This window comes from Panthera pardus, unplaced genomic scaffold (assembly GCF_024362965.1).
Source record: "Panthera pardus isolate Hobbes unplaced genomic scaffold, ASM2436296v1 HiC_scaffold_2, whole genome shotgun sequence".
NCBI classification, from domain to species: Eukaryota; Metazoa; Chordata; class Mammalia; order Carnivora; family Felidae; genus Panthera; species Panthera pardus.
Window position 1 is genome coordinate 96,491,893 of NW_026526765.1, and position 26,669 is coordinate 96,518,561.

At 36.7% G+C, this 26,669-nt stretch overlaps 1 protein-coding gene across 2 annotated transcripts in view; it reads right to left on the minus strand.

Annotated features, from left to right (window-relative positions):
* SCAMP1 (secretory carrier membrane protein 1) overlaps nt 1–26,669 on the minus strand; it is a 129,133-nt gene that overhangs the window by 16,375 nt on the left and 86,089 nt on the right. For both annotated transcript variants that reach the window (XM_019462931.2, XM_019462930.2), the window contains 2 exons: nt 4,688–4,789; nt 1,451–1,568 (listed from right to left, as the gene is read on the minus strand). In XM_019462931.2, coding sequence (XP_019318476.1) covers nt 1,451–1,568; nt 4,688–4,789 — 220 coding nt within the window. The remainder of the gene's footprint in view (nt 1–1,450; nt 1,569–4,687; nt 4,790–26,669) is intronic.

Here is a 26,669-nt window from a genome sequence, read left to right on the forward strand (position 1 = left end):
TTTTATTTTTGAGAAAGAGAGAGAGACAGAGTGCAAGTAGGGGAGAGGTAGAGACAAAGGGAGTCAGAGAATCCAAAGCAGGCTATGGGCTCTGAGCTGTCGGCACAGAACCCGATGTGGGGCTCCAACCCACAAATGCAAGATCATGACCTGAGCTGAAGTTGGACGCTCAGGCGCCCCAAGAGTGCAAAAGTGTTCTTAAATTAGTTATTTCTTAAGTTAGTTATTTCTATTTTCCTTGTACATTTTCTTAAGTTACCAGACAGTAAAAATTAAGAAAAAACAGTTCTAAGGAATTATCTTCTTTAAAATGAGACTCCCCCAAAAGTTCTTTATCATCTTAAAACATAAGTGTTATTCCCAGGGTCTCTATATGATGTACAATCTACATGTTTGGACACACATAGGATATCAAAAATATGTAAGACACAATAAAACCTTATATACACAAATCATAACTTTGATTTCTCTATGTAATAATTTTTTGGGGGCTATGAAAATAGCCATGGGAATTTTACAGAAAGAAGTATAGCTAAGATAATTGGGCAATCACTAAAATAAAATTCATGTTATAACCCAGCCCAAACCCATCATCAGCTTTATACTCATAATTTCATGTCTTTCAATTTCAAATACAAACAAAATGCACGTTCCACACTTTTTTACTTCTATTTATCAATTAGGCAAATATGCTTTATATTCAAAAAAAGAAATCAGAATATGTATTTTTTTAATTCCAAATTAAAAAAAAATTCTAACATTTATTCAATTTTGAGAGATTAAGAGAGACAGAGCACAAGCAGGAGAGGGGCAGAGAGAGAGGGAGACACAGAATCCCAAGCAGACTCCAGGCTCTGAGCTGTAAGCACAGAGCCTGACACAGGGCTCCAACCCATGAACCACAAGATCATGACCTGAGCTGAAGTCAGATGCTTAACCAACTGAGCCACCCAGGCACCCCAATTCCAAATTTTCAAATGAGACTGACTCTTCATGAAAAGCCCTAATAACAGGATTTTAAAATATTCCCTTTTTAGAGTAAGTTAAAAATGTGAGGCAATATTATCTATCCATAACTTCTAATTGTAATGCTCAGAGAGCACACTTGTAACAAGAAGAACAAAATGACTTGAGGTTACACTGAATTAGGAGCAAAATGGGAGGGGCACCTAGGTGCCTCAGTCGTTAAGCATCCAACTTTGGCTCAGGTCACAATCTCACTATTTGTGAGTTCGAGCCCCTCATGGGGCTTTGTGCTGACAGCTCAGAGCCTGGAGCCTGCTTCGGATTCTGTCTCCCTCTCTGCCCCCTCCCTGATTCACACTCTCTCTCTTTCTCATCTCTCTCTCAAAATCAAATAAACATTAAAAAAAATAATAAACAAAATGGGAAAATGAGAACTGCACATAAGATTAACTATAAAAATTTACAGATGTAAAATGTCACTTACCTTTTTAAACATAACTAGTGAGATGACCGCTGATGCTGTGAAAAGTGCTGCTATGATGATCATCATAATTCCAACAGGAATACTTTGGTTGAGACCAGTAAGGGATGAAATCCAACCACTAACAAGTAATTTTTTTAAAAAAGAGTATGATTAGACAAATAAGTTAATGCCAGGTTTTTAAAAAATAAGGACCAACACATATTCAGCACTTATAAGCCACACAATGTTCAAATTCTTCATGTTAACTCTTTTAATTCTCACAAAATCCCCTTAAATGCTGTTTAAAAAAAGTGTTTTTTTTAAACATTTATTTATTTTTGAGAGACAAAGCATCAGTGGAGGAGGAGCAGACAGAGACGGAGACAGAGAACCTGAAACAGGCTTCAGTCTCTGAGTTGTCAGCACAGAGCCCAACGCAGGGCTCGAACTCACAAAACATAAGATCATGACCTGAGCTGAAGTCGGATACTTAACCGACTGAGCCACCCAGGCACTCCATAGATAGACGTTGTTTTAAATCCTTATTATACACATAAGCAACTGAATCAGAGATATTCAGTAACTTTCTCAGTCATATAGCTAATAAATGGCATAGTCTAAATTCAAACCTAATAGAAAATGCCAGAGCCTAAAGTGTGTACCACCAGATTTTACTTTTTAAGTATAGGCGTTCATTATTACTTTAAGTTCATTTTAAATTCTGCTTAGTTATGGAAAAAAATATTTGTAAACCATATATCCAACCAATGATTAGCACGCAGAATATATGAAGAACTTTCAAAGTTCAACAGTTAGAAAAAAAAAATTCAATTAGAAAATGGGCAAAACACATGAAAGGATGTTTCATCAAGAGGCTATAAAGAGGGGGGAAGATCACATGAAAAGATGTTCAACATCATAAGTCACCAGAGAAATACACCTTATAACCTCAGTGAGATATCACTATCCATCTATCAAAACAGCTAAAATTTTAAAAAGTGACAACACTAAATGCTGGCCAGAATGTGGAAGCTGAGTAACTCATACATTGTTGGTGGCAATGTAAAATGGTATAGTCATCCTGAAAAACAGTCTGTTAGTTTCTTAAAAAGATCACTAAACATGAAACTTCCATATGAACCAACAATTATACTCTTGGATATTTATCACAGAGAAATGAAAACAGATGTTCACATAAAACCTGTTCACAAATGTTTGTAGAGGCTTTATTTATAATAGCCTAAAATGAGAAAAGTCTAGTCCTTCACTGGTGAACAGATAAACAAACTGTGGTACATCCAGAGTTTTACTGAGGAATAAAAAAGAAAGAACTACTGCTACTGATACACACAATAACCCAGATGAATCTCCAGAGAACTACGCTGAGCACAAAAAGACAGAAGTTACTTATCCCATGACGCCATTTATACAACTTTTTTTTTTTTTTAAGTGGGCTTCATGCCTAGCATGGAGCCCAATGCAGGGCTTGAACTCACAGCCCCGAGATCAAGACCTGAGCTGAGATCAAGAGCCGGGCACCTAACCACTGAGCCACCCAAGTGACCCCATTTAAATAACATTCTTAAAATGGCAAAATAACAGAAACGAACAACACATTAGTGATAGCTGGGATTAATAAGTGGATGAGGGCAGGAGGGAAATTAATGTGCTACAAAAGGGCAACATGAGGGATTCTCTGGTGATGGAAATGTTATCTCTACTTATGACTGTCCAGATTCTTGTTTTGAAATTATACCATGGCTTTGCAAGATGTTACCCTTGGGAAAATTTGGTATAGAGTTTTATTTCTTCTAATTGTGTGAGTCTGCAATTATCTCAAAATAAACAGTTTAATTTTTTAAAAAGTTGCTGGATCACATGAGGTTGATCTTCAAACAGGTCATCCGGTATGGCCCCTTCCTATCAGTCTCCTGTGCTATTTAGCCACTACACATTCTGTTATGCTCAATTTTAACACTTTCTTCTGAATCTGTGCTGAAAAAAACTAAACAAATTACTTCAATTTCATAAGAATAAAAAAAAAACTTGTGCTGTTAACATAAACAGTGAATTTTTTAATGAAACATTTAAGAACATTTTCTTTCCCTCATATGCCAAAGACTAAACACACTATTAGAAATGATAACGAATGCTACGTTTTTTAAGAACTGATTTAAGGTATCTATAAAAATTCTCTACCTGTATACATGCCCATTAGGAGATCCACAAAGCTACCGATAATTGTCTGATTGCCAGTCTCTATTCTGATTTGGTGGTAGCACACTAAACTTAAGTCCTCAATTCACTCCAGCTACATGCTTATTTTAGTTTATGTACAGTGCAGCAAAACTGTCTTGTATATGGTGTTGTTTATAAGAACTCAACTGTATGTAACTCAATTAAAATACAAGAGAGGGAGGGATAATTTTAGAGATGTGTACTCTTCTACCCATTTTTTCATTCAAGGAATGATTGTTCCAAAGTGTATGAACACAGATACAAATTTGCTATTATCTCCTAGCTTGAGTCCAAATAGTTTCAGTTTCTGAGGGTCTCCCAGAGTGAGCATTGCAGTGATGCCATTTTTCAAAGACAAGTGTTCACATGCATGTGTTTGTATGGAAATATATGTTTATATACCTAAAATAGTGCTTTACACATAACAGGTACTCTTTTCCTTTAAATCCTACAAGTTCTTTCCTCTCCCCTCCACAATCCTTGGCCCAGCTTTGACCACTCCTCAGTCTTTTTACTCTTCCTTTTAGTACCTGTTATATATACATTTCATTTAAACTAGATACAATATGCTGTTTTTAAAAATGGCAACCTAGGGGCGCCTGGGTGGCTCAGTCAGTTAAGCATCCAGCTCTTGGTTTCGGCTCAGGTCATGTTCCAACAGTTTGTGGGTTTGACCCCCACAATGGACTCCAAGCTAACAGTGTAGAGCCTACTTGGAGTTCTCCCTCCCTCCCTCCCTCTCTCTCTCTCCCCCTCCCCTGCTCACTCTCTAAATAAACAACTTTAAAAAAAAAAGTTTGTTTCTTGAAAAAAAAAAAAAAAAAAAGATGGCAACCTAATTTTCATATAGAATGGTTTGCCCAAAGGTTATGCCTTAGACATTTTTTAAATTTCATTTTTTACTATTTTTACTTTTGATAATCTGGCTTTTCTATGTTAACTATTTTTAGGAAGCCAAAAATTATATAGAGGTACTACACAAACAGATTAAAACTAGAGTAATTAAAGTAAACGGCTTACCAGTTGCCCCAATTATGAAATCCTGCAGCTTGGAGTACATGAACAGCAAACTGACAAATATAGACGAAGAAGAATACAAAGAATCTGAATGAACTGTCACTCCTTTAAAAAAAAAAGGGGGGGGGGGGAGAAGAGAAAAAAGAGGAAAATGTCATTTTTCTCAGTACTTTTATATTCACATGAACAAAGACATTTAAACATTAAGAAATAAAAATATTTTTAAAAATACCACTGGCAACCACTAAAGGCTATCATAATAATGTACGTGAACCCTTTTTCCAATACTCAATGATGACACTGTAACTCCAACCTCATTTTTGGTCCTTTCACTTTTCAACTGTACCACAAACATTATGGCAAAAAAATTTTGTTTTCTTTTCAATTATTAAACAGTTTGAGTTATAATTAACATACAACAGCAAATACTTTAAATACACATTTTGATAAGGTTTGACATAAGATATACCCACGAATCTACATCAACAAAATAATGAGTATTTTCCAAAAGTCTCCTTGTGCACCTGGATAATCTCTCCATCTTCATTTCACTCACTGTTTACTGTCACTACAGTTTTCATATTTTACAATTTTACATAAATGGGATCATACAGAATATACTTTTTTGTCTGCTTTCTTTTACTCCGCCCAATTATTCTGAGATTCATTTGTGTTGTTGCATGTATCGAGTTCATTACTCTTCACTGAGTAGTATTCCACTGTATAGATAGACCACAGTTTGTTTATTCATTCAACTACTGATGGACTTTTAAGTTAAATCTAGTTTTTTACTATGACAAATAAAGCTGCTATTAACATTCATGTATAAATCTTCACATGAACGTAAATTTCCTTTTCTCTTGGGTAACTATCTAAAAGTAGAACAGATAGGTCACCTAAAAGGTATACGTTTTAACTTTTTAACAAATTGCCAAACTGTTTTCCAGAGAGGTTATTCTGTTTTATAGTCACAGTGGCACTGTATGAGTATTCCAGTTCTTCCACACATCTCACCAACACTTGGTATAGTCAACCCTTTAAATTTTAGTCATTCTTATAGGTATATAATGCTATCTCATTTAGTTTGAATTTGCATTTTCTAATAGCTAATGTTGTTGAGCACTTTTTCATCTGCTTTTTGCCATCCATACATCTACCTTCTGTCATGAACTGTTCACATCTTTTTTCAAGGTTTTAACTGTCTTTTCCTCTTATTGTTAGGTTTTATGAGTTTGGACATACCACTCACTTATCAGATAAATGTCTGGCAGGATTTTCTCCGTCTCTGGCTTGTCTTTTCATTCTTTGTAGGATGTCTTTTAAAGAGCAGAAGTTTTGCCTTTTTAGGGTGTCTTTTAAAGAGCAGAAGTTTTGCCTTTTTATGAACTCTAATTTATGAGTTAGTTCTTTTATGGATCTTGAAATTACTGTTTTATCTGAGAAATCTTTGACAAAGCCAAAAACACAAGAGTTTTTTTTTTTTCCTCTGAAGGTTTTATACTTTCAGTTTTGCATTTAAACTTATGTTCCCTTTTGAATTAATTTTTTAAAATATAGTATGAGGTATGGATTAAAGTTTTTTCTTATTTACACAGCATTTATTTAACAGACTATCCTTTCAGCACTACATTACCATTTTATCTTTTTGAAAAATCAGTAATCTATATATGGGTGGGTTTATTTCTGGACACTGTTCTGTCCTACTGTTCTACCTGCCTTCCTTTATGTCAGTATCACACTTATGATTATGGTGGTTTTCGATTAAGTCTTCAAATTAAGTGATGTTAGCTATCCAAACTTATTGCCCTTTTTCAAAGTTGTTTTTGTCATTCTAGGCTTTTATATTTCTCTATACCTTTCAGAATCACCTGTTCAATTCCATAAGAACAACCTGCTGGGATTTTTACTGGAATTGCATTGCATCTACAGATCCATTTTGAGAGAATTCAAATCACAGTAACATCAAATCTTCCAAACTATTTACAACGTATACTTCTCCTATTATATTTTCTATATAGATGAACAAGAGATCTGCAAATAGTTTTACTTCTTCCTTCCTAATCTGGATGCCTTTTCTTTCTTTTTCTTGCCTGTTTATACTGGCCAGGATTTCCACTACAATGTTTTATGGAAGTGTTGAGAATGAACATCTTTATCCTGTTCTTCACCTTAGGTAGAAGGATATAGTCTTTCAGCATTAAGTATGGTGTTAACTGTTATAATTTTTCATAGATGCCTTGTTTTCATCCTGAGTGATTGAGTGTTGAATTTTTTCACGTTGTATTTTAACATCAATTAAGATAATCTTAGAATTTTTCTATTTCAGTTTATAGTATGGTAAATTATTTAATGTCAAACCAACCATGAATTCCTTGAAAAGCTCTATCCACTTGATCATGATACGCTATCTTTTTAACATATTACTGTATTTGATTTGTTTGGTAAGATTTTCAACTGTCACAAATTTACTTCATTCTCTTTTTATCACAGTGACCATTCCAATGCCTAAACACATATTTCAAGGTCCTTAACATTTCAACTTACTCAGTACCAGCATAAAACTCCGTTTCCCTCATCAAAGACAAAACCAGAAGCCACAGAAATAAACCTCAACTTCCTGCTCAATACAATGACGTTCCAAGTTTATATATGCCACCAACCTTTCTTACTGCTTATCTATGAGGAGGCAGTATCACTCATGTCGAAATCAACACTTGCATGAAAATATTTAGTCCATCACTCTATTCCTCTGGAGCATTCTACTTCAGTAGTTACTCATCTTGTTTCCTAAGTGTCTTCACTTCTTCCACTAGGATCTTCCCAGTGTATAAACACATAGTTTTCATCTTCAAATAGCCTTCCTTTAGCCTTGTCTTCCCTGCTTAACTTCCACCTCCTTGATCTCCCTCCTTCTCACCAATAATAAGTCTTGATTTCCTCTACACATCCCATTCCTATATATATATAATTTATTGTCAAACTGGTTTCCATACAACACCCAGTGCTCATCCCAACAGGTGCCCTCCTCAATGCCCATCACCCACTTTCCTCTCTCCCCCAACCCCCATCAACCCTCAGTTTTAAGAGTCTCAGTATGTTCTCAGTATTTAAGAGTCTCTTATGGTTTGCCTCCTTCCCCCTCTGTAACTTTTATTTTTTTCCCCTCTTCCCCTCCCCCATGGTCTTCTGTTAAGTTTCTCAGGATCCACATATGAATGAAAACATATGGTATCTGTCTTTCTCTACCTTATTTCACTTCGCATAATACTCCCTAGTTCCATCCACGTTGCTACAAAAGCCCATATTTCATTCTTTCTCATTGACAAGTAGTATTCCATTGTATATATAAACCACAACTTCTTTATCCATTCATCAGTTGATGGGCATTTAGGCTCTTTCCATAATTTTGGCTATTGATGAAAGTGCTCCTATAAACACTGGGGTACAAGTGCCCCTGTGCCTCAGCACTCCTTATCCCTTGGGTAAATTCCTAGCAGTGTTATCGTTGGGTCATAGGGTAGATCTATTTTTAATTTTTTGAGGAACCTCCACACTGTCTTCCAGAGTGGCTGCACCAGTTTTCATTCCCACCAACAGTGCAAGAGGGTTCCCATTTCTCCACATCCTCTCCAACATCTATCATCTCCTGACTTGTTCATTTTACAGACCCCATTCCTATTCACTTCTCAATCCACTGCAACATGGCCTCTTGTAATGTATTCCTCCAAAGGTACTTCAAAGTCATGACCAACCTATGAATTTCCAATGAACTTTCTCAAGTCTCTCTTTGTTTTTTTAATGGCATCTGACCTCTTTCTCTAACCTAGATTGCTTCTCAGTATCTTATTTCAAGATCCACCTCCATGTCATATTGTAAAACTGTGTTTACAGGAAAGCTTCCTAGGTGATGATTATATCTTCCAATGTTTGAACCACCAACTATAGGATGAAGTCCAAATAATGTAACCAAGCATATCTCTGTCTTCATAAAATAAACTGAAGAACATGTCTTGCTATGTCAATGCTTTTATTTATACTGTGTCTAAAATGCTCAATATAGTCCTCTTTTCTGCCCAGCACACATGTACTCAGCTTTTAAGATGAGTCATTAAGTTGGGGGCGCCTGGGTGGCTCAGTCGGTTAAGCATCCAACTTCAGCTCAGGTCTTGACCTCACAGTTCAGGAGTCCGAGACCCGCAAAGGGCTCTGTGCTGACAGCTCAGAGTCTGGAGTCTGCTTCCATTTCTGTGTGTGTCTCTCTCTCTGCCCCTCCCCCACTCACTCTCTGTTTCTCAAAAATTAATAATTTTTTTTTTAAAAATTAAAGAAAAAAAGGTGAGTCACTAAGTCTACTCCCCATTCAAAGAGAGGACAATTAAGTGCTACTGCTTAGAAAGGGGAGAATCCACATTTATGATTTCAAATTCTGTAAGAAAGATCTGTCCTTTCAGCTCCATTTGTTTATATCCGTATGGACTCATGGATATTTTTCTAATCTTTGGGTTAAAATTAAACACTATCATTTTGTTGCTAAAATTATTCCAGCTTTAGCCTTTCAGAATCTGTTTGCTTAAGCACTTAATCTCTGCTCATGTTGTATTTTCCCTGTTCTAGAATCAGTCATTTCTCCAAAGCACACAAAAAAGCAGATTTTAGTAGTTTATGACTAATGTTTTCTATATTAGATTTAAATCAAATGGTTCCACTTTCACAGTAATTCTACCAGTAATATATAACACCAAGGCTGGTATTACTTACTGACTATAAAACTTAGAAAACTTAACCAACAAAAAACAAGTAAGTCCCACAACAAAAAAGTTCACAATATAAAAATGCTATTTTGGGAGCTCCTGGGTGGCTCAGTCACTTAGGCATCTGACTCTTGATATCAGTTCAAATCATAATCTCACAGTCTGTGAGACTGAGCCCTATGTCAGAAGCTCTGCACTGATAGCACACAGACTGCTTGGGATTCTCTTTCCCTCTTTCTCTGCCCCTCCCCTGCTTGTGTGCACTGTGGGGGATAAGCTGAGGAATGCCCCAGGCTTACATCAATGGGTTAACAAGGCGTAAAAAAATACAAAGCCATAAAATACTCACACCCGAGTTTGGGTAAACCAGATTGCCACCCCAAGAATGGGGGGGGTGCAAAGGCACCCCAAGAATAGGGAGGTGCAAGGAGCAAGGAATAGGGAGGTACAAAGGCACCCCAAAATAGAAAGGGGGAAACAGACAGGGAGGGGGAAAGACCCTAAACAGGAACAGGCGCAAAGGTGCCCAATACATAGGTATATGAAATAAGCGAGATTAGATATTCAGGGTGGAAGCACCCCAATTCAGGGTGGAAGCACCACCAAGTACTATAGCAGAAAAGCTGCTTTCACAGGAGGATAAGGCCAAGTTAGGTAAATTGTTGAACTGGACTATGGACCACTACACTGCAAGCAACACAGCCCAGAGTGGACATGGTTAACAAAAGAAAAGGTGCCTTATTAACCCTGAGGTTATTCCCCCATCTGTCTCATCCCCTAGGATAGCTACGTTAAACAGACACGGCGCCTCCTGTCTGCTGTTAACAATCATCTGCCCGGCGCCAGGATTTTGTTTTATATGGACCCAAACCCCAACACCACATATCTTCAAAAAACCCTTTTCCCTCACGTCCCCAAGTTGATATTCCCAGTTTCTTTGTCTCTTTGTACACGCCCATCACATTCGTAAGCTTTCTGATCTGAATAAATACAGGGCAAGGACCCTTATTTGGGGCTCGTGTCTTTTCCCAGACATTAGCCATCTATTGCTTTAATCCTGCATCTACTCTTGCTGGCCAAAAGAGAACTTTATTTATTTATTTTTATTTATTTTTTAATATATGAAATTTACTGTCAAATTGGTTTCCATACAACACGCAGTGTTCATCCCAAAAGGTGCCCTCCTCAGTACCCATCACCCACCCTGCCCTCCCTCCCACCCCCCATCAACCCTCAGTTTGTTCTCAGTTTTTAACAGTCTCTTATGCTTTGGCTCTCTCCCACTCTAACCTCTTTTTTTTTTTTTCCTTCCCCTCCCCCATGGGTTTCTGTTACGTTTCTCAGGATCCACATAAGAGTGAAACCATATGGTATCTGTCTTTCTCAAAAGAGAACTTTAGACTTAGAGTCTACGACAGTGCACATGTTCCCTCTCTCTCACTCTCTCTCAAAATAAACTTTTAAAAATGCTGTTTTTGCAATCTATATCAAAATAATAACAGCATTTTTCACAGAGCTAGAACAAACAATTCTAAAATTTTTAAGGAACTAGAAAAGTCAAAGTAATGTTGAAAAAGAAAGGCAAAGTGGGAGGCATCACAATTCTGAACTTCAAGCTGTATCACAAAACTGTAATGATCAAGACAGTATGGTAATGGCACAACAAAGACACACAGATCAAAGGAACAGAAGAGAAAGCCTAGAAATGGACCCACAACTATGGGGTCAACTAATCTTTGACAAAGCAGGAAAGAATATCCAATGGAATAAAGACAGTCTCTTAAGCAAGTGGTGCTGGGAAAACTGGACAGCGACATGCAGAAGAATGAACCTGGACCACTTTCTTACACCATACACAAAAATAAACTCAAAATGGATGAAAGACTTAAATGTAAGAAAGGCAGCCATCAAAATCCTTGAGGATAAAGCAGGCAAAAACCTCTTTGACCTCAGCTGCACCAACTTCTTACTCAACACGTCTCCGGAGGCAAGGGAAACAAAAGCAAAAATTAACTATTGGGACCTCATCAAAATAAAAAGCTTCTACACAGGGAAGGATACAATCAACGAAACTAAAAGGCAACCGACAGAATGGGAGAAGACATTTGCAAATGACATATCAGATAAAGGGTTAGTATCCAAAAACTATAAAGAACTTATCAAACTCAACACACACACACACACACACACACACACACACACACACACAATAATCCAGTGAAGAAATAGGCAGAAGACATGAACAGACACTTCACCAAAGACATTCAAATGGCCAAATTTCTCTGAGATATAAACTCCATATACCAGCACTTAACTATCTGAACTCTTACCTCCAAGAGTGCCCAAGAGTGGTTTCTCTATAATCTATTCAAATTATTACAAATGCAAAGTTAGTCCAATTCAAATTTTAAAAATGTTGCCTCATTTTCAACATACAAGCAGTCACTGAAAATATAGGCCTTTATATCAACATGATATAAGAGCATGTGAATCTGACTCTACTGTGAAAACAGTTTTACAACATGGGTTATACATTCCATGCCAAAAGCCTAAAAATTATCAAAAATGCAAAAAAGTGAGCTAATCACAATGTTAAGAAGTATATTAAGTATAAATAACTCCCTATATACCAAATAGTGGAAAACGCTATAAAGTGTAAATTAACAAACTTGAGCAATACAATCATCACATGAATATCAAGTTCATTTGAGATGTTTGAAGGAAAAGCCAGCTAAGGCTGAAGAAATGTGTAAATGCCACAAGACACCCAGGTAGACGGCTGTACCTGAGCCAAAATCAGAAAAAGTCCAGGAAGTAAAACATCATCGGGGTGCATAAAGACTTCTATTGGTATCCGGAACCAAAAGCAGTGGGTCTTGTATACATGAAAAGATTAGTAAACAAAATGTTTAAATAACAAAGCTTGTATATGGCCACTTTAAGCCAAAGAAAATGAGAGTACAAATACAGTTAGTTAGAAAACCACTATTAATTGATTTAAGCTAAGTGGTTTTAAACTGTAATCTGCCTCAGTTTACAATCAAGTATTTATGTAAGTAATTATATTTATTCACAATAAACCCACCTATGTAATCTATTTCCTCATCAGTATAAATAAATAAATAAACAATAAAAGCTTTCTGCTACTTGCCATCTGAGCTCTTCCAGATTAAAATCTATTGGAAAACCAAATCTCAAGCCAGCTGGTTTTGGTTTAATGTCTTCAAATAATATACTGCCAAGTTATAACACACCTTTTAACAAAAAAGTTCTCCCCCAAATTTTCATATTAAATTCTCAGAAAACAGATTTATATAATCTTATATAAAGTTAATTTCATATTATATATCAGTTATCAGCAATATTAACTATGGTTTGAAGAGGCAGAGAAGACAAGGTAGGTCATTATTTCAAAAGAGCTAATGGAAATTTCACATTTAACCATGATAAGGCAGCACAAGTTAAGTAAAATACCAAATGTTTTGTCTTCAGTAACTTGGCATGGTAACTAAGAGCATGTAGCTTTAGAGACAGACTTGGGCTTAAATCCAGAATCTCCGACTCAAAGTTGTATAGTTTCAAGAAAATTGAAACCTAAGTCCGAGATTTTCTATTTACAAAATAGGAGTAACAGTGGAATCTACTTTTAAATGGATGAAATGAATATAAAGGGCTTAACAGGGAATATAGAGGCACATTCTAAGTAATCAATAAATGTTACTTGTTGGTACCTCTACTACACTAGTACAAAACTGCACTACAATTGTTTTGTTCATAGAATATTGTGCTCACACAAGTGATATCTGGCCTCTGATAAGATCTTGAGCATTTCTGGGACATGGTGGGTAACTTCATTACTATTAAGAGAACAAAGTAATACGTGAGATTCCTGCTGATGTCATAACATTAGAATAAAACAGAACCTACAAAGTACAGCTACTTTCGTGGTCTTAATTACTGTTACTTTGGAATGCAACACTCTAGAAACCAACCCCATTTTCACTCTATAATTTTGTGCTGAAATCAATTCTTTTTGAACAGGTGCTCCACAGGTAAGCTTTAAAAGGAAAGAGCACAAACCCACCCAAATTGTGCATAAAATTTTGCATATATATTTTTTATTTAAAAAAAAGGACTCAAAATTTTTATATTCATAATGGAGTCTGTGACATAAAACCATTTAAAAATCATTCACTAGATTAGTCTAAATGAAAAAGCCTAACACTGGGATGAAAGAGACCCTAGATCCCTACACTCTGTCTTCCTCCTGTCTATGCTTTCCAAAAGCAGAAGGAAATAAAAAGTTTGCATGTAATAAAATTTGTTTTTTACTGATTTATTTTTAGAGAGTGCACGTGTGTGTGTGTGTGTGTGTGTGTGTGTGTGTGTGTGTGTGTGTGTGAGAGAGAGAGACAGAGTGAGAGAGAGAGAGAGAGAGAGACAGACAGACAGACAGACAGACACAGACACAGACCAGGGAAGGGACAGAAAAAGGGAGAGGGAAAGGAATAGAAAGAAAACCAAGCAGGCTCTACACTGTCTCAGCATAAAGCCCAGCACAGGGCTTGATCTCACAAACCATGAAATCATGACTCGAACCGAAATCAAGAGTCGAACGTTTAACCAACGAACCACCCAGCAGGCCCCCCAGTAATGAAATTTTAAACTTAAACAATTTTAAACCTAGACCTGAGGTTCAAGGTCTATATCCTTTACACTTAACCGAGTCTATATTTTGTAATAAAAGTTAACACTGATTGAAAATTATGTGTCAGTGACCATGGCAAACACATGAATTAGCCATTTCATTTTTACAATACCCGCTGTGAGGTAGGCAACAATACTGACTCCCTTTTGGGGCACCTGGGTGGCTCAGTCGGTTAAGCATCTGACTTCAGCTCATGTCACGTTCTCACAATTTGTGGGTTCGAGCCCTGCATCAGGCTCTGTACAAAACAGCTCAGAGCCTGGAGCCTGCTTCAGATTCTGTCTCCCCCTCTCTCCCTCTGCCCCTCCCCAGCTTGTGCTCTGTCTCTCTCTCAAAAATAAACATTTTAAAAGATTTTTAAAAATTGACTCCCTTTTGGGGCGCCTGGGTGGCGCAGTCGGTTGAGCGTCCGACTTCAGCCAGGTCACGATCTCGCGGTCCGTGAGTTCGAGCCCCGCGTCAGGCTCTGGGCTGATGGCTCGGAGCCTGGAGCCTGTTTCCGATTCTGTGTCTCCCTCTCTCTCTGCCCCTCCCCCGTTCATGCTCTGTCTCTCTCTGTCCCAAAAATAAAAAAAAATAAAAAAAACGTTGAAAAAAAGGAAAAAAATTGACTCCCTTTTACTGATGAATAAACAGATTTAGAGAAGTTAAGTGATCCAAATACAGAGCTGGTAACAGAAATGCTGAGACCTGTCTATTTGTGAAGTTAATGTTTTTAACCATGTGATAAATCTATCTGTAGGCTATTATTTCAATTCCATTTTGCCCAAGAAAGCCAATTATCAATCAACAGGATGTGAATGTCTAAATTAAATTAACTTCAAATGCTCACTGTAGTGTTTTCTATATAAGGTGAGATTACATATTTTCATTTGTGATAATTTCAGTTCTCTAAAACACTCTCTTTTAAGAAGAGTCAAGGAGGATACAAAGAACAAAATACTATTTTGCAGCAAATCAGAAAATAAGGATTGAAATTAAACAAAATTTTCACTTGATTAAACAAAAATTTTCCTAACAAATGAAATCTCACATCTGAATTGCCATTCAATTTAGAAAGCATAAGTAACGAAAATCAGTCAGTAGTCAACCATTTAAACTATTTTTTTTAATGTTTATTTATTCTGAGGGGCGCCTGGGTGGCTCAATCAGTTAAGAGTCCAACTTTGGCTCAGGTCACGATATCATGGTTTGTGAGATCGAGCCCTGCACTGGGCTCTGTGCTGACAACATGGAGCCTGCTTGGCTCTCTTTCTCCGCCCCTCCCCTGGCTCATACTTGTGTGTGCTCTCTCTCTCTCTCTCTCACTCTCTCTCAAAATAAATAAACTTAAAAAAAATTTTTTTAGATGTTTATTTTTGAGACAGAGCACAAGTGAGGTATAGGGGCAGAGTGGGGGGGGGGAGAGGGGGGGAGGGGGAGAGAGAGGGAGAGAGAGAGAGAGAGAGAGAGAGAGAGAGAAAGAGAGAGAGACAGAATCTCAAGTAGGCTCCATGCTCAGAGTGGAGCCTGATGAAAGGCTTGATTCTACAACCCTGTAATCATGACCTGAGCTGAAATCAAGAGTTGGATGCTCAACCAACTGAGCCACCCAGGCAGCCCGACACCTAAAACTAACTCTTAACTACACCATATACAAATGTTTCTTACCTGGTTTTGCCATTCAGGGAACAACGCTACTCAGCCTATTTGTATTTTCTGCTAATATCAGATGAGTGCAAAATAACCAGCTAAAGAAATAAAAAATCTAGAACTAACTGATTAAAAGATATTTTAAAAACCTTTGTCCCATCTACCTTAAGTTATTTCCGTATTTACTGCAAACCTCAACTATTTTAAAGTGTGAGGGATTTTAAAATTCTGCAACTAACACCACCTTACGCACTTCAGCTGGTATATAAGAAAGGTACACCTGAAGGTACATTTGATCCTTGAACACAGGTTGGAACTACATAGGTCCACTTATACATTCTTTTTTTTCAATAAACATATTGGAAATTTTTTTTTGTAGATCTGCAACAGTTTGAAAACAAGGAGCCTAGAAACATCAAAGAAAAAGTTATGTCATGATCATAACAACTGTATATGTAGATACTTGTTTATTTTATCATTTACTACCACAAAAAATATATAAATCTGTTCTAAAAAGTTATCACGGGATGCCTGGGTGGCTCACAGGGTACCGAAGTGACTGACTTCAGGTCATGATCTCACGGTTCAGTTCATGGGTTTGAGCCCTGCGCTGGGCTCGTTGCTGTCGGCACAGAACCCACTTCAGATCCTCTGTCCCTCTCTCTCTGCCCCTCCCCTGCTCTGTCTCATAAATAAATAAACATTAAAAAAATTTTTAAAGAGTCATCACAATTATATATATAAATACTTTCTACATACCATTTACAGTCAAGAGACACATAAACAAGTATAAAGATGCAGTATTAAATCATAACTGCATAAAACAAACTGTAATACATTCAGAATTACCGTAACAGTGGTCTCCCACAGTTCTTGCTTATTTTTTATCATGTTTAGTACAATACAGTAAACCCTGAATAACACGATGGGACCCATACAAACTTCCTCTAGTGATGCTGGAAGCGCTCCCAAGAACAGAGGAAAGTCACAGCATTACAGGAAAAAGTTGAAATGCCTGATATGTACCATAGGCTGAGGTGTGCAACTACAACTGCCCACCATCTTAAGATCAATGAATCCAGTATAAGGACCATTCCAAGAAAAGGAAATTCATGAAGTTATCACTTCAGTGATAGTAACTGGTGGCCAAAGTCTTACATTTTTTGCTAAATACCTTTTAATCTTGTATTGAAAATGCAGCACTTATGTGGGAACCAAGATTGCTGTACTAAAAGGAAAACTTTAAAGCAAAAGGAAAGTAAAGGATCGAAAGCTGGAGAATTTAACACTAGAAAAGGATGGTTTGATAATTTTACACAAAGGTTTGGCTTAAATAATGTCAAGACAACAGGAGAAAGCAGCTTCTGCCAACCAAGAGACAGCAGTTGAGTTCCCAGATGCCATTAAGAAAATCATTGAGAAGAAAACATATTTGCCCAAATATGTGTTTAAGGCAGATGAGGTGCCCTATTAAAGTAAAAAAAAAAAAAAAAAAATGCCACAAAGGTCATTTATTAGCAGGGAAGAGAAGTGAGCACCAGTATTTAAGGCAGGAAGGGACAGGCTAACTCGACTGTTTTGTGCAAATACAGGCAGGTTTATAATCAGGACTGCCCTTATCTTTTAAGCTTCTAACCTCTAATCCTTGAAGGGACAGGATAAACACCAGCCACCAGTCCTTTGGCTGTACAACAAGAAGGCCTGGACAATGAGAACCCTTTTTCTGAATTGGTTTTATTAACGTTCTGTCCCTGAAGTAATAAGTACCTTGCCAGTAAGGGACTGCCTATTAAAGTTCCTCTGATATTGGACAATGTCCCTGGCCACCCGGATTCCTATGACCTGAACACCAAAGGCGTCGAAGTGGTCTACTATGCCCCCAAATACAATGTCTCTAATTCAGCCTCTATATATATCAGGGAATCATAAGGACCTTTAAGGCTCATTACACATAGTACTCTATCAAAGTATTGTTGGTGCAATGGAGGAGAACCCCAACAGACAGATCATCATGGAAGTCTTCAAGATTTACACTGCTCAAGGTGCCACTGTTGTAAAGAAAATGCCATGAGAGCTATCAAGCCTGAAATAATAAATTCCTGCTAAAGAAGACTGCGTCTAGATGTTGTACATGACTTCTCAGGACTTATGACAGAGCCAATCAAGGAAGTCATACAAGAGATTGTGATAATGGCAGAAAGAGAAGACAAGAGAAGAGAAGAGAAAAGAAGAGAAGAGAAAAGATAGAAAAAAGAAAAGAAAAGAAAAGAAAAGAAAAGAAAAGAAAAGAAAAGAAAAGGGAAAAGAAACGAAACAGAAAGAAAGAAAAGGCAGGGAGGGAGGGGAATGATTTCAAAATACGGATTATGGATCTTGGAGAAATTTAAGAGGTGAAAGGTATCACCACACCAGAGGAATTAACGGACATGAGTGTTTCCAAATCAGTGCCCGATGATGAGGAAGATGACGGAGAACAAACAGCATGAGAAAACATACTAACATTAGAACTCTGACAAAAGGGTTCTGATCATTCAAGGCTGCTTTTGACTTCTTTTATGATATGGACCCTTCTTGGACACAAGCACTAAAAACCAAAGAATACAGTGGAAGAAGGACTGGTACAATACAAACATTTTTAGAAAAATGAAAAGCAAAATAAATCAGACAGAATGGACAATAGATTTCCATAAAGTTACACTATGTGCCTGCCTCTCCTTCCACCTCTGCCACACCTGAGACAGCAAGACCAATCCCTCCTCTTGCTCCTCTTCCTCAGTTTTCTCAACGTGAAGATGACAAGGACAAAGACCTTTATGATGATCTACTTCCATTTAACAAGTGATTATAAACAATCATCATGCGATATAGTTAATCAACTTACCTGTTGTGTATGTGTCTTCATGTAGAAATCTAGTAACTATACAGTAAGAACTGTATGAGACATTCTGTGTCATCCTCACCTGAGTAGTCATCATAAAAAACATCATGTGCAAGACTTATATGGAAGCAGAAAGCCTATTCTTACCCAGGTGTAAGGCGAGTGATATTTAATATAACATTACTAACATGTTGGATTTCTTACTGTTTTTTTGTAACTTTGCTTTCAAAGAATTATTATATCATATATACATTATGTCTCTCTTGTTATGGGAAACTGCTTATCACCCTATCATCATAGGTAAGTAAGTGTTTTTGTTTTTTCACTATAGTATTTTCAGGGGCACCTGGGTAGCTCATTCAGTTAAACATATGACTCTTGATTTCGGCTCAGGTCATGATCTCACAGTTTGTGAGTTTAAGCCCCATGGGAGCGTAGACCCTTCTTGGAATTCTCTCTCTCAGCCCCTCCCCTACTTGCATGCACTCTCTCCCTCAAAATAAACTTAAAAAATACATAAATAAATAATATTTCTAATACATTATTAGGAATATATCTGTAATATGCCATAAAAGTTTTGATTTCATTAGTGTATAGACTAGGCTATCAAAAAGCAACTAAACTGCTGCTTCTTCATTATTAATGCATGAATCATTATACTTATAAATATGGATTTCCTTTTCAAGTATTTTCATGTTTGATGTCTAGTGTTATACATATAATATCTAGAGTATTTTGTATCATATAAGATAATATTGATATAGATAACTGATAGATGATTCACCTTATAAACAGACAATGCAAACTTATGGTATCAATAAATACAGGAAACGTATTTTCCTTGTGATCTTCTTAGTAAGTTTCTCTTTTCTAGCTTACTTCATTGTAAGAATATAGTATATAATATATATAACATACAAAATAACTGTTCATTGAATGTTTACGTTACCAGTAAGGCTTTTAGTCAACAGGCTATTAGTAGTTAAGTTCTGCAAAGTCAGAGTTATACACAGATTTTCAACTGTGCAGGGTGTTAGGGCATCGTTCAAGGATCAATTATACCGATTTACTGCAAAGTGCAATTATGTCAAACAGTACAATAGGTTATCTTCACAACCAATTTGCCTTGAAAAGAATAACCTATTGAAAGAACAATAAAAAAAAGAAAAAATTACAGATAGTTTAAAGAAAACTGTTAAAGTTTATTTAAATAAACTTTTTAAATAATTTAAATACCAAAAGAGTAAGTCTCAAGTCTAAGAAAGAAGTGTATCTCTCAAATTAAAACCAAAGTGCAGTGGCAAAAGGCTTCCACTTAGGAAGCTATAGGAAATAACCAAACAGATATGGCAGAGAAAAAGACATGACAGCAGATATAAATAATACTTCAAACAAGTTCATCAACACACTCAAAATAATTAATCCAGAAGAAGGCAAGAATGAAAAAGAAACAAAGAATAGTTGGAATAGAAAACAGCTCATAAAAAAACAGATTTTAATCCAACCAGATCAATATATGTAAATAACATAAACAAACTAAAAGATACTGTCAACTTGATTGCAAAACCAAGAACCAACTATATGTTATCTACCAAAAAGAGCTACTTTAAATGTAAACACACTAAAAGGTTAAAAACAAAAGAACCAAAAAATATGTAACAGGCAAACACCGAATCAAAAGAAAGCTGGGGTGTGGTTATAATATTATCATATAAAATAGATTACAGAAGAAGTATTATTACCAGGGATAAAGAGGAACGTTAGTAATGATAAAGAAGTCAAAACACAAAGAAAACATCACAAATCTGTTTCCCTAACAAGACAGTATCAACCTACATGAAGCAAAAACTGATAGAATTAAAAGAACCAGAAAAACCCATCAAGTCAGAAATTTCAACCTATCTCTCTCAGGAACTGACAAAACAAGTAGACAAAAAAAATCAGTATGGTTACAGAAGACCTGAACACCACTATCAACCAATATGACCACATAGATATTTACACAACATTCTTTCCAACTTAGCAGAACATACATTCTTTCAGGTGCACACAAAAGCGGGTATTTCAGAGTTTTAAAACTCTACTATGTGGTATATCATTCTGGTTAAAAATTAAGAAAATCAACTTCACACATTATAGTTACAGAGAAATATCCTTAAGCTTCCGGAAAGGGTTTTTACATCACACTCAGGAAAACTATTACGAAATAAGCTGCATAAAAAGTAATAGGCCACTTTTCTTCTCCACATTCTCAACATTAATTACTTGGGGTAAAAAGCTATTCAAGAAATAAAGAGGGGTGCCTAGGGTAGCTCAGTCTGTTGAGCATTCGACTTCAGCTCAGGTCATGATGTCACGGTTCATGAGTTCAAGCCCCACGTCAGGCTCTGTGCTGACAACTCAGAGCCTGGAGCCTGCTTTGAATTCTGTGTCTCCCTCTGTCTCTGTCCTTCCCCTGCTCATGCTTTGTCTGTCTGTCTCTCTCTCAAAAATAAATATATATAAAAAAAAAAAGAAATCAACATTATTAGTAACTATTCTAAAATAAAGAGAATAAGTGAAGATCACTGAAGTACCTGGATTCACCACAAATTAAGTGATAATGTAAATATAACAAAGTAGAAAGGAACACAGGAACCCTATTCAGTCTGAAGGCCTAAATGAAAAATCTCAGCAACTTGAAGACCCATTCAAAAGATAGTAAATATTAAACAATATCAAGTACTAGATCTAACTTATAGACTCTAAACCATATATACATACACATGTAAGAAAATACGATAAACAGTAGGTTCTCCTTGCAGATGGCCAAAAGACACATGAAAAGATGCTCAACATCACTTATCAGGGAAATTCCAGTTAAAACTACAATGAGGTATCACCTCACACATGTCAGAATGGCTAAAATCAACAACACAAGAAACAATAGGTATTGACAAGAATGTGGAGATAGAGGAACCCTCTTGCACCGTTGGTGGGAATGCAAACTGGTTCAGCCACTGTGGGAAACGGTATGGAGGTTCCTCAAAAAATTAAAAACAGGACTACTGTACAATCCAGCAATTACACTACTGTTTACCAAAAAAATACATAAACACTAATTCAAAGGGATATATGCACCCTAATGTTTACAGTAGCATTACCTACAATAGCCAAATTATGGAAACAGCTCAAGTAACCATCAATTGATGAATGGCTAAGGAAGATGTGGTACATATTTATAATGAAATATCACTTAGCCATCAAAAAAGAATGAAATCTTGCAACAACATGGAAGGAGCTAGTGAGTATAATGCTAAGTGAAATAAGTCAGTCAGAGAAAGACAAATACCGTATGATTTCACTCATGCGGAATTTAAGAAACAAAACAAGCAAAGCGGGGGGGGGGGGGGGGGGGGGGTAGGAAACCAAGAAACAGACTCTTAACTGGAAAGAACAAAGTTGCCAGAGGGAAGATAGGTGGGGGAATGGGTGAAATAGGTGATGGGGATTAAGAAGTTCACTTGTGAGGAACACAGGGTGATGTATGGAAGTGTTGAACCATTATATTATACACCTAAAACTAATATTACACTGTATGTTAACTGGAATTTGAATAAAAACTTAACAAAATATTCTTTAAATAGAAAAAAAAAATTCTCTCTTTCTCTGGTTATATAAACAGAGAAGATGAAAAAGAGTAATCACAAGGGAGCCTGGGTGGCTCAGTTGGTGTCCGACTTTGGCTCAGGTCATGATCTCACAGCTCATGAGTTCGACTCCCGTGTTGGGCTCTGTGCTGACAGCATGGGCCTTGGAGCCTGCTTTGGATTCTGTGTCTCCCTCTCTCTGCCTCTAAACCCACTTGCATTCTGTCTCTGTCTCTTTCAAAAATAAATAAACATTAAAAAACAAAAGAAAAGAAAAAGTAATTACAAAAGGCAGCATTTAACTGAAAGACTTTCATTTAAACAGCATATAAATAAACTATATCAATTCCTGAGCTTTGAATATGTTCTCATGCTTAAAGTATCTGTTTAGAGAAAAAATTAAACTTTCTCATTCATTCTCTATTAACATGTCTTTCAAGATGTTAAAATGATGTTACAGTTCAATTACAGTTAATTTCTAATTTCAATGAGCAAAACAGTCCAACATAAAAGGCATAATATACCCTTGGATATTAACCATGGGGGAAACAGACAAAAATAAAACCTGTCTGTTGTCCAGAGACAGCTTCCTTTTTTTTTTTTAATTTTTTTTTCAATGTTTATTTTTGAGAGACAGAGACAGAGCGTGAGTGGGGGGAGGACAGAGAGAGAGAGGGAGACAAACAGAATCTGAAGCAGGTTCCAGGCTCCAAGCTGTCAACACAGAGCCTGATGCAGGACTTGAATGCACGAAACATGAGAGCATGACCTGAACCAAAGTCCTATGCTTAACCGACTGAGCCACCCAGGTGCCCCTAGACAGCTTACTTTTAATAAATATACTTTCAAGAAGGTTAGAAATAGCCATCCTAACAAGTAAAAGGCTAAACTGAAAAATCAGCAACTCTTCTTAAATCCCAAAGAAAAGTGAGATCACAGGGCAAACTGCTACCCCAAAATTGGAGAGACGGGTGAAAACAGAAAATCCAAAGTTACAGGAGCAAAAACCTCTGCAGGAAGCAGTGCCAGGGTAGAAAAATCTGAACTACAATTGATGAATTGTTGGAGGCTCAGAGCAAAAAGCTCTTAGAGTTAAAATTTCCAGGGAGACCTAGTCATGGGGGAGCCTGACATGTATGTTTTACCAACAGCTCAACCTGGTTCTCACAGTGAATACAGTGGGGTGGGGAATCCCCTCATGCTTGTGGCAGAAAGAGGAGAAAAGGAACAGTGTGCTCCAGAGCACTCTGCTTATCTTAACAAGGTCTGCCCATAGGAGAAACTAACTAGAGCCTAATCTCCAGAGGGCTTTACTAGAATCTAAACCTCATTATGAAAGGGACATATGCAACTGTCCCATCTAAGTGGGTAGGGGGCCTAAGAAACATTGATCAAATTCACAGTCCAGAGGCATAGGCTCACAAAAGACAAAGACCTAATCTTAGGATTAAAGAATACTTTCCCTCCCCTCCCCGACAACTTTAAGTCATATTAGTAAAGGCAAAATTTACAGCAGTTTCTTTTACCTAGTACATCACATCTAGCTAGGAAGTAAAAATTAGCAAGTATACTAAAATGCAAAAAAATACTGTGTGAAGAGAGAGCAAGCATCAGACCAGAGTCAGATATGGCTGGGACACTGTAATTGCCAGAGCAGAAATTTCACAACAATGATTAACATGCTTAGTGCTCTAACACATAAAGTGGAGAGCAGGCAATATGAAATTAGCAATGTAAGCAGAGAGATGGAAAGTCTAACAAAGAAACAAGCAGAAATGCTTGAGATCTAAACCACTGTAGTAGAAATGAAGACTGCATTTGTAGGGCTTATTAATAGACTGGACATGGTTGAGGAAAGAATGAGAGTTTGAGGATATCTTAATAATAATTCTCCAAAAATTAAAAGCAAAAAGAAAAAGACTTAATAAAAAATAAAGAATATCCAGGGACTGTGGGACAACTACAAAAGCTGTAACATATGTAAAACAGTAATACCAGAGGAAGAGAGAAAGAAACAGAATATTAGAAATAATTATAAGAATTTTCCCCAAATTAATGCCCATTACCAAATAATAGACCCAGGAAGCTCAGAGAACACCAAACAGAAGTGTATCTAGGCAAATTATATTCAAACCACAAAAAAATCAAAGATGAAGAAAAAGTCCTCAAAAAAGCCAAGAGGAAAAACACCTTAGCTATAGAGAAGCAAAGATAATAATTATATCCAACATCTCCTCAGAAACCATTCAAACAAGTAGAATAGTTCAGCAAAATATTTAGTCTTGAGAGTAAAAAAGACACCAACCTGGAATTCTGAACCTCATTAAATTATTCCTCAAAAGTGAAGGAGGAAAAAAAGACATAAGACAACAAACAAAAATCAAAGGTATTCATTGCTAGTAGACCTGCTTTGCAAGAAATGGTAAATGAAGTTCTTCGGAGAGAAGGAAAATAATATAGGTCAGAAAAATATATCCACATAAAGAAAGGAAGGGCATCAAAGAACTAGTAAATGAAGGCAAAATGCTTATCTTGGTGTATATATATATGCTTACATATAAATGTCAAGAATGACAGCAATGATAAAAAGTTGAGGGAGGAATTAGGATTATTTTGATATTATAAGGTACTCACAGTACCCAAGAAGTGGTACACTGTTACTAAAAAGTGGATATGGGGGCACCTGGGTGGCTCAGTCTGTTAGGCATCAGACTTTGGTTCAGGTCATGATCTCACAGTTCATGAGTTCAGGCACCTCACTGGGCTCTCTGGATCTCAGCACGGAGCCCACTTCAGATCCTCTGTCTCCATCTCTCCCTCTGCCTCTCTGTCTCTCAAAAATAAACTTTTTTTTTTTTTTTTTAGAAAGTGGATATAGATTAATTATAAATGCATACTGTAGACTCTGGGAATCAACAGATTGAGAAAAAGCATTTGACAAAATCCAACATCCAAAATCTAAAATCCTTCATGATATAAACGCTCAGTAAACCAGGAATGGGGGGAGACCTTCACTAATTTGATAGATCTCATCTACAAAAACCTATAGCTAACATCACACTTCATGATGGGAAACTGGGAAGCTTTCCCTCTAAAGATGAGGAAGGAGGCAAGAAAACTCTCACCACAGCCTGTCAAAATCAAACCGGAAGTCCAAATTTATGCAGTGAGACAAGAAAAACAAACAAAAGGTATAAGGACTGAGAAAGAAGGAATTAAACCATCTTTGTTTGCAGATCGTCTATACAGAAAATATGAAAGAATAAACAAAACCTCCTTGAATTTATAACCAATTAATGCAAAGTTGCAGGACACGATGTTAACATACAAAAATCAACTGCACCACTACATAGCAGCAATGAACAAGTGGAATTTGAAATTAAAAACACAATCCTATGTACAACACCACCCAAACAAATGAAATATGCAGGTATAAATCCAACAACACATGTATAAGATCTATCGGAGGAAAAATACAAAACTCTATATAAAGAAATCAAGGAAATAAATAAATATATATTCCATGTTCATGGACAGAAGAGTTAATACTGTCCAGAAGTCACTTATTCCTAACTTTTTCCATTGATTTCGTACTTGAAGGAGTTGAAAACGTATCCCCACACAAAAACTGCACACAGATGTTGACAGCAGTTTTATTAACAATAGCCAAAAACTTAGAAGCTACTAAGATGTCCTTCTGTAACTGAATGAATAAACAAACCGTGGTATATCCAAAGGAATCTTTGATATTTTTTAAGTTTATTTATTTATTTAGAGAGAGTACACGTCTGTATGAGCAGGGGGAAGGACAGAGAGAAGAGAGAGAATCCCAAGCAGGCCCCATGCTGACAGCACAGAGCCCAATGCAGGGCCCAAATTCATGAACCATGAGATCATGACCAGAGCCAAAGCCGACTCTGACACTCAATCAAATGAGCCATGCAGGTGTCCCAATCCAAAAAAAGGAATCTTACAGCATGCTAAAAAGAAATGAATTATCAAGCCATGAAAAGACATAAAAATGTGCATTAAGTTTCTTCTAAGTAAAAGAAGCAAATGTGAAAAGGCTACATACTGCATGACTCCAACAAGAGAACTTTCTGGAGAAGGCAGAACTATGGAGATAATAAAAAGATCAGTAGTTGCCAGGGGTTAGTGGATAGGGTGGGATGAAAGGCCAAACACATAGGATTTTTATGGCAGAGAAACTATTATGTATGAAACTGTAACGGTGGATACATGTCATTATATTTGTTCAAATTTCTAAAATGTGCAACATCAAGAGTGAACCCTAATATAAAATATAGTCTTTGAGTGATAATCATGCATCAATATAGGTCCAGAAATTTTAACAAATGTACCATTCTAGCGGTGATACAGGTAAAAG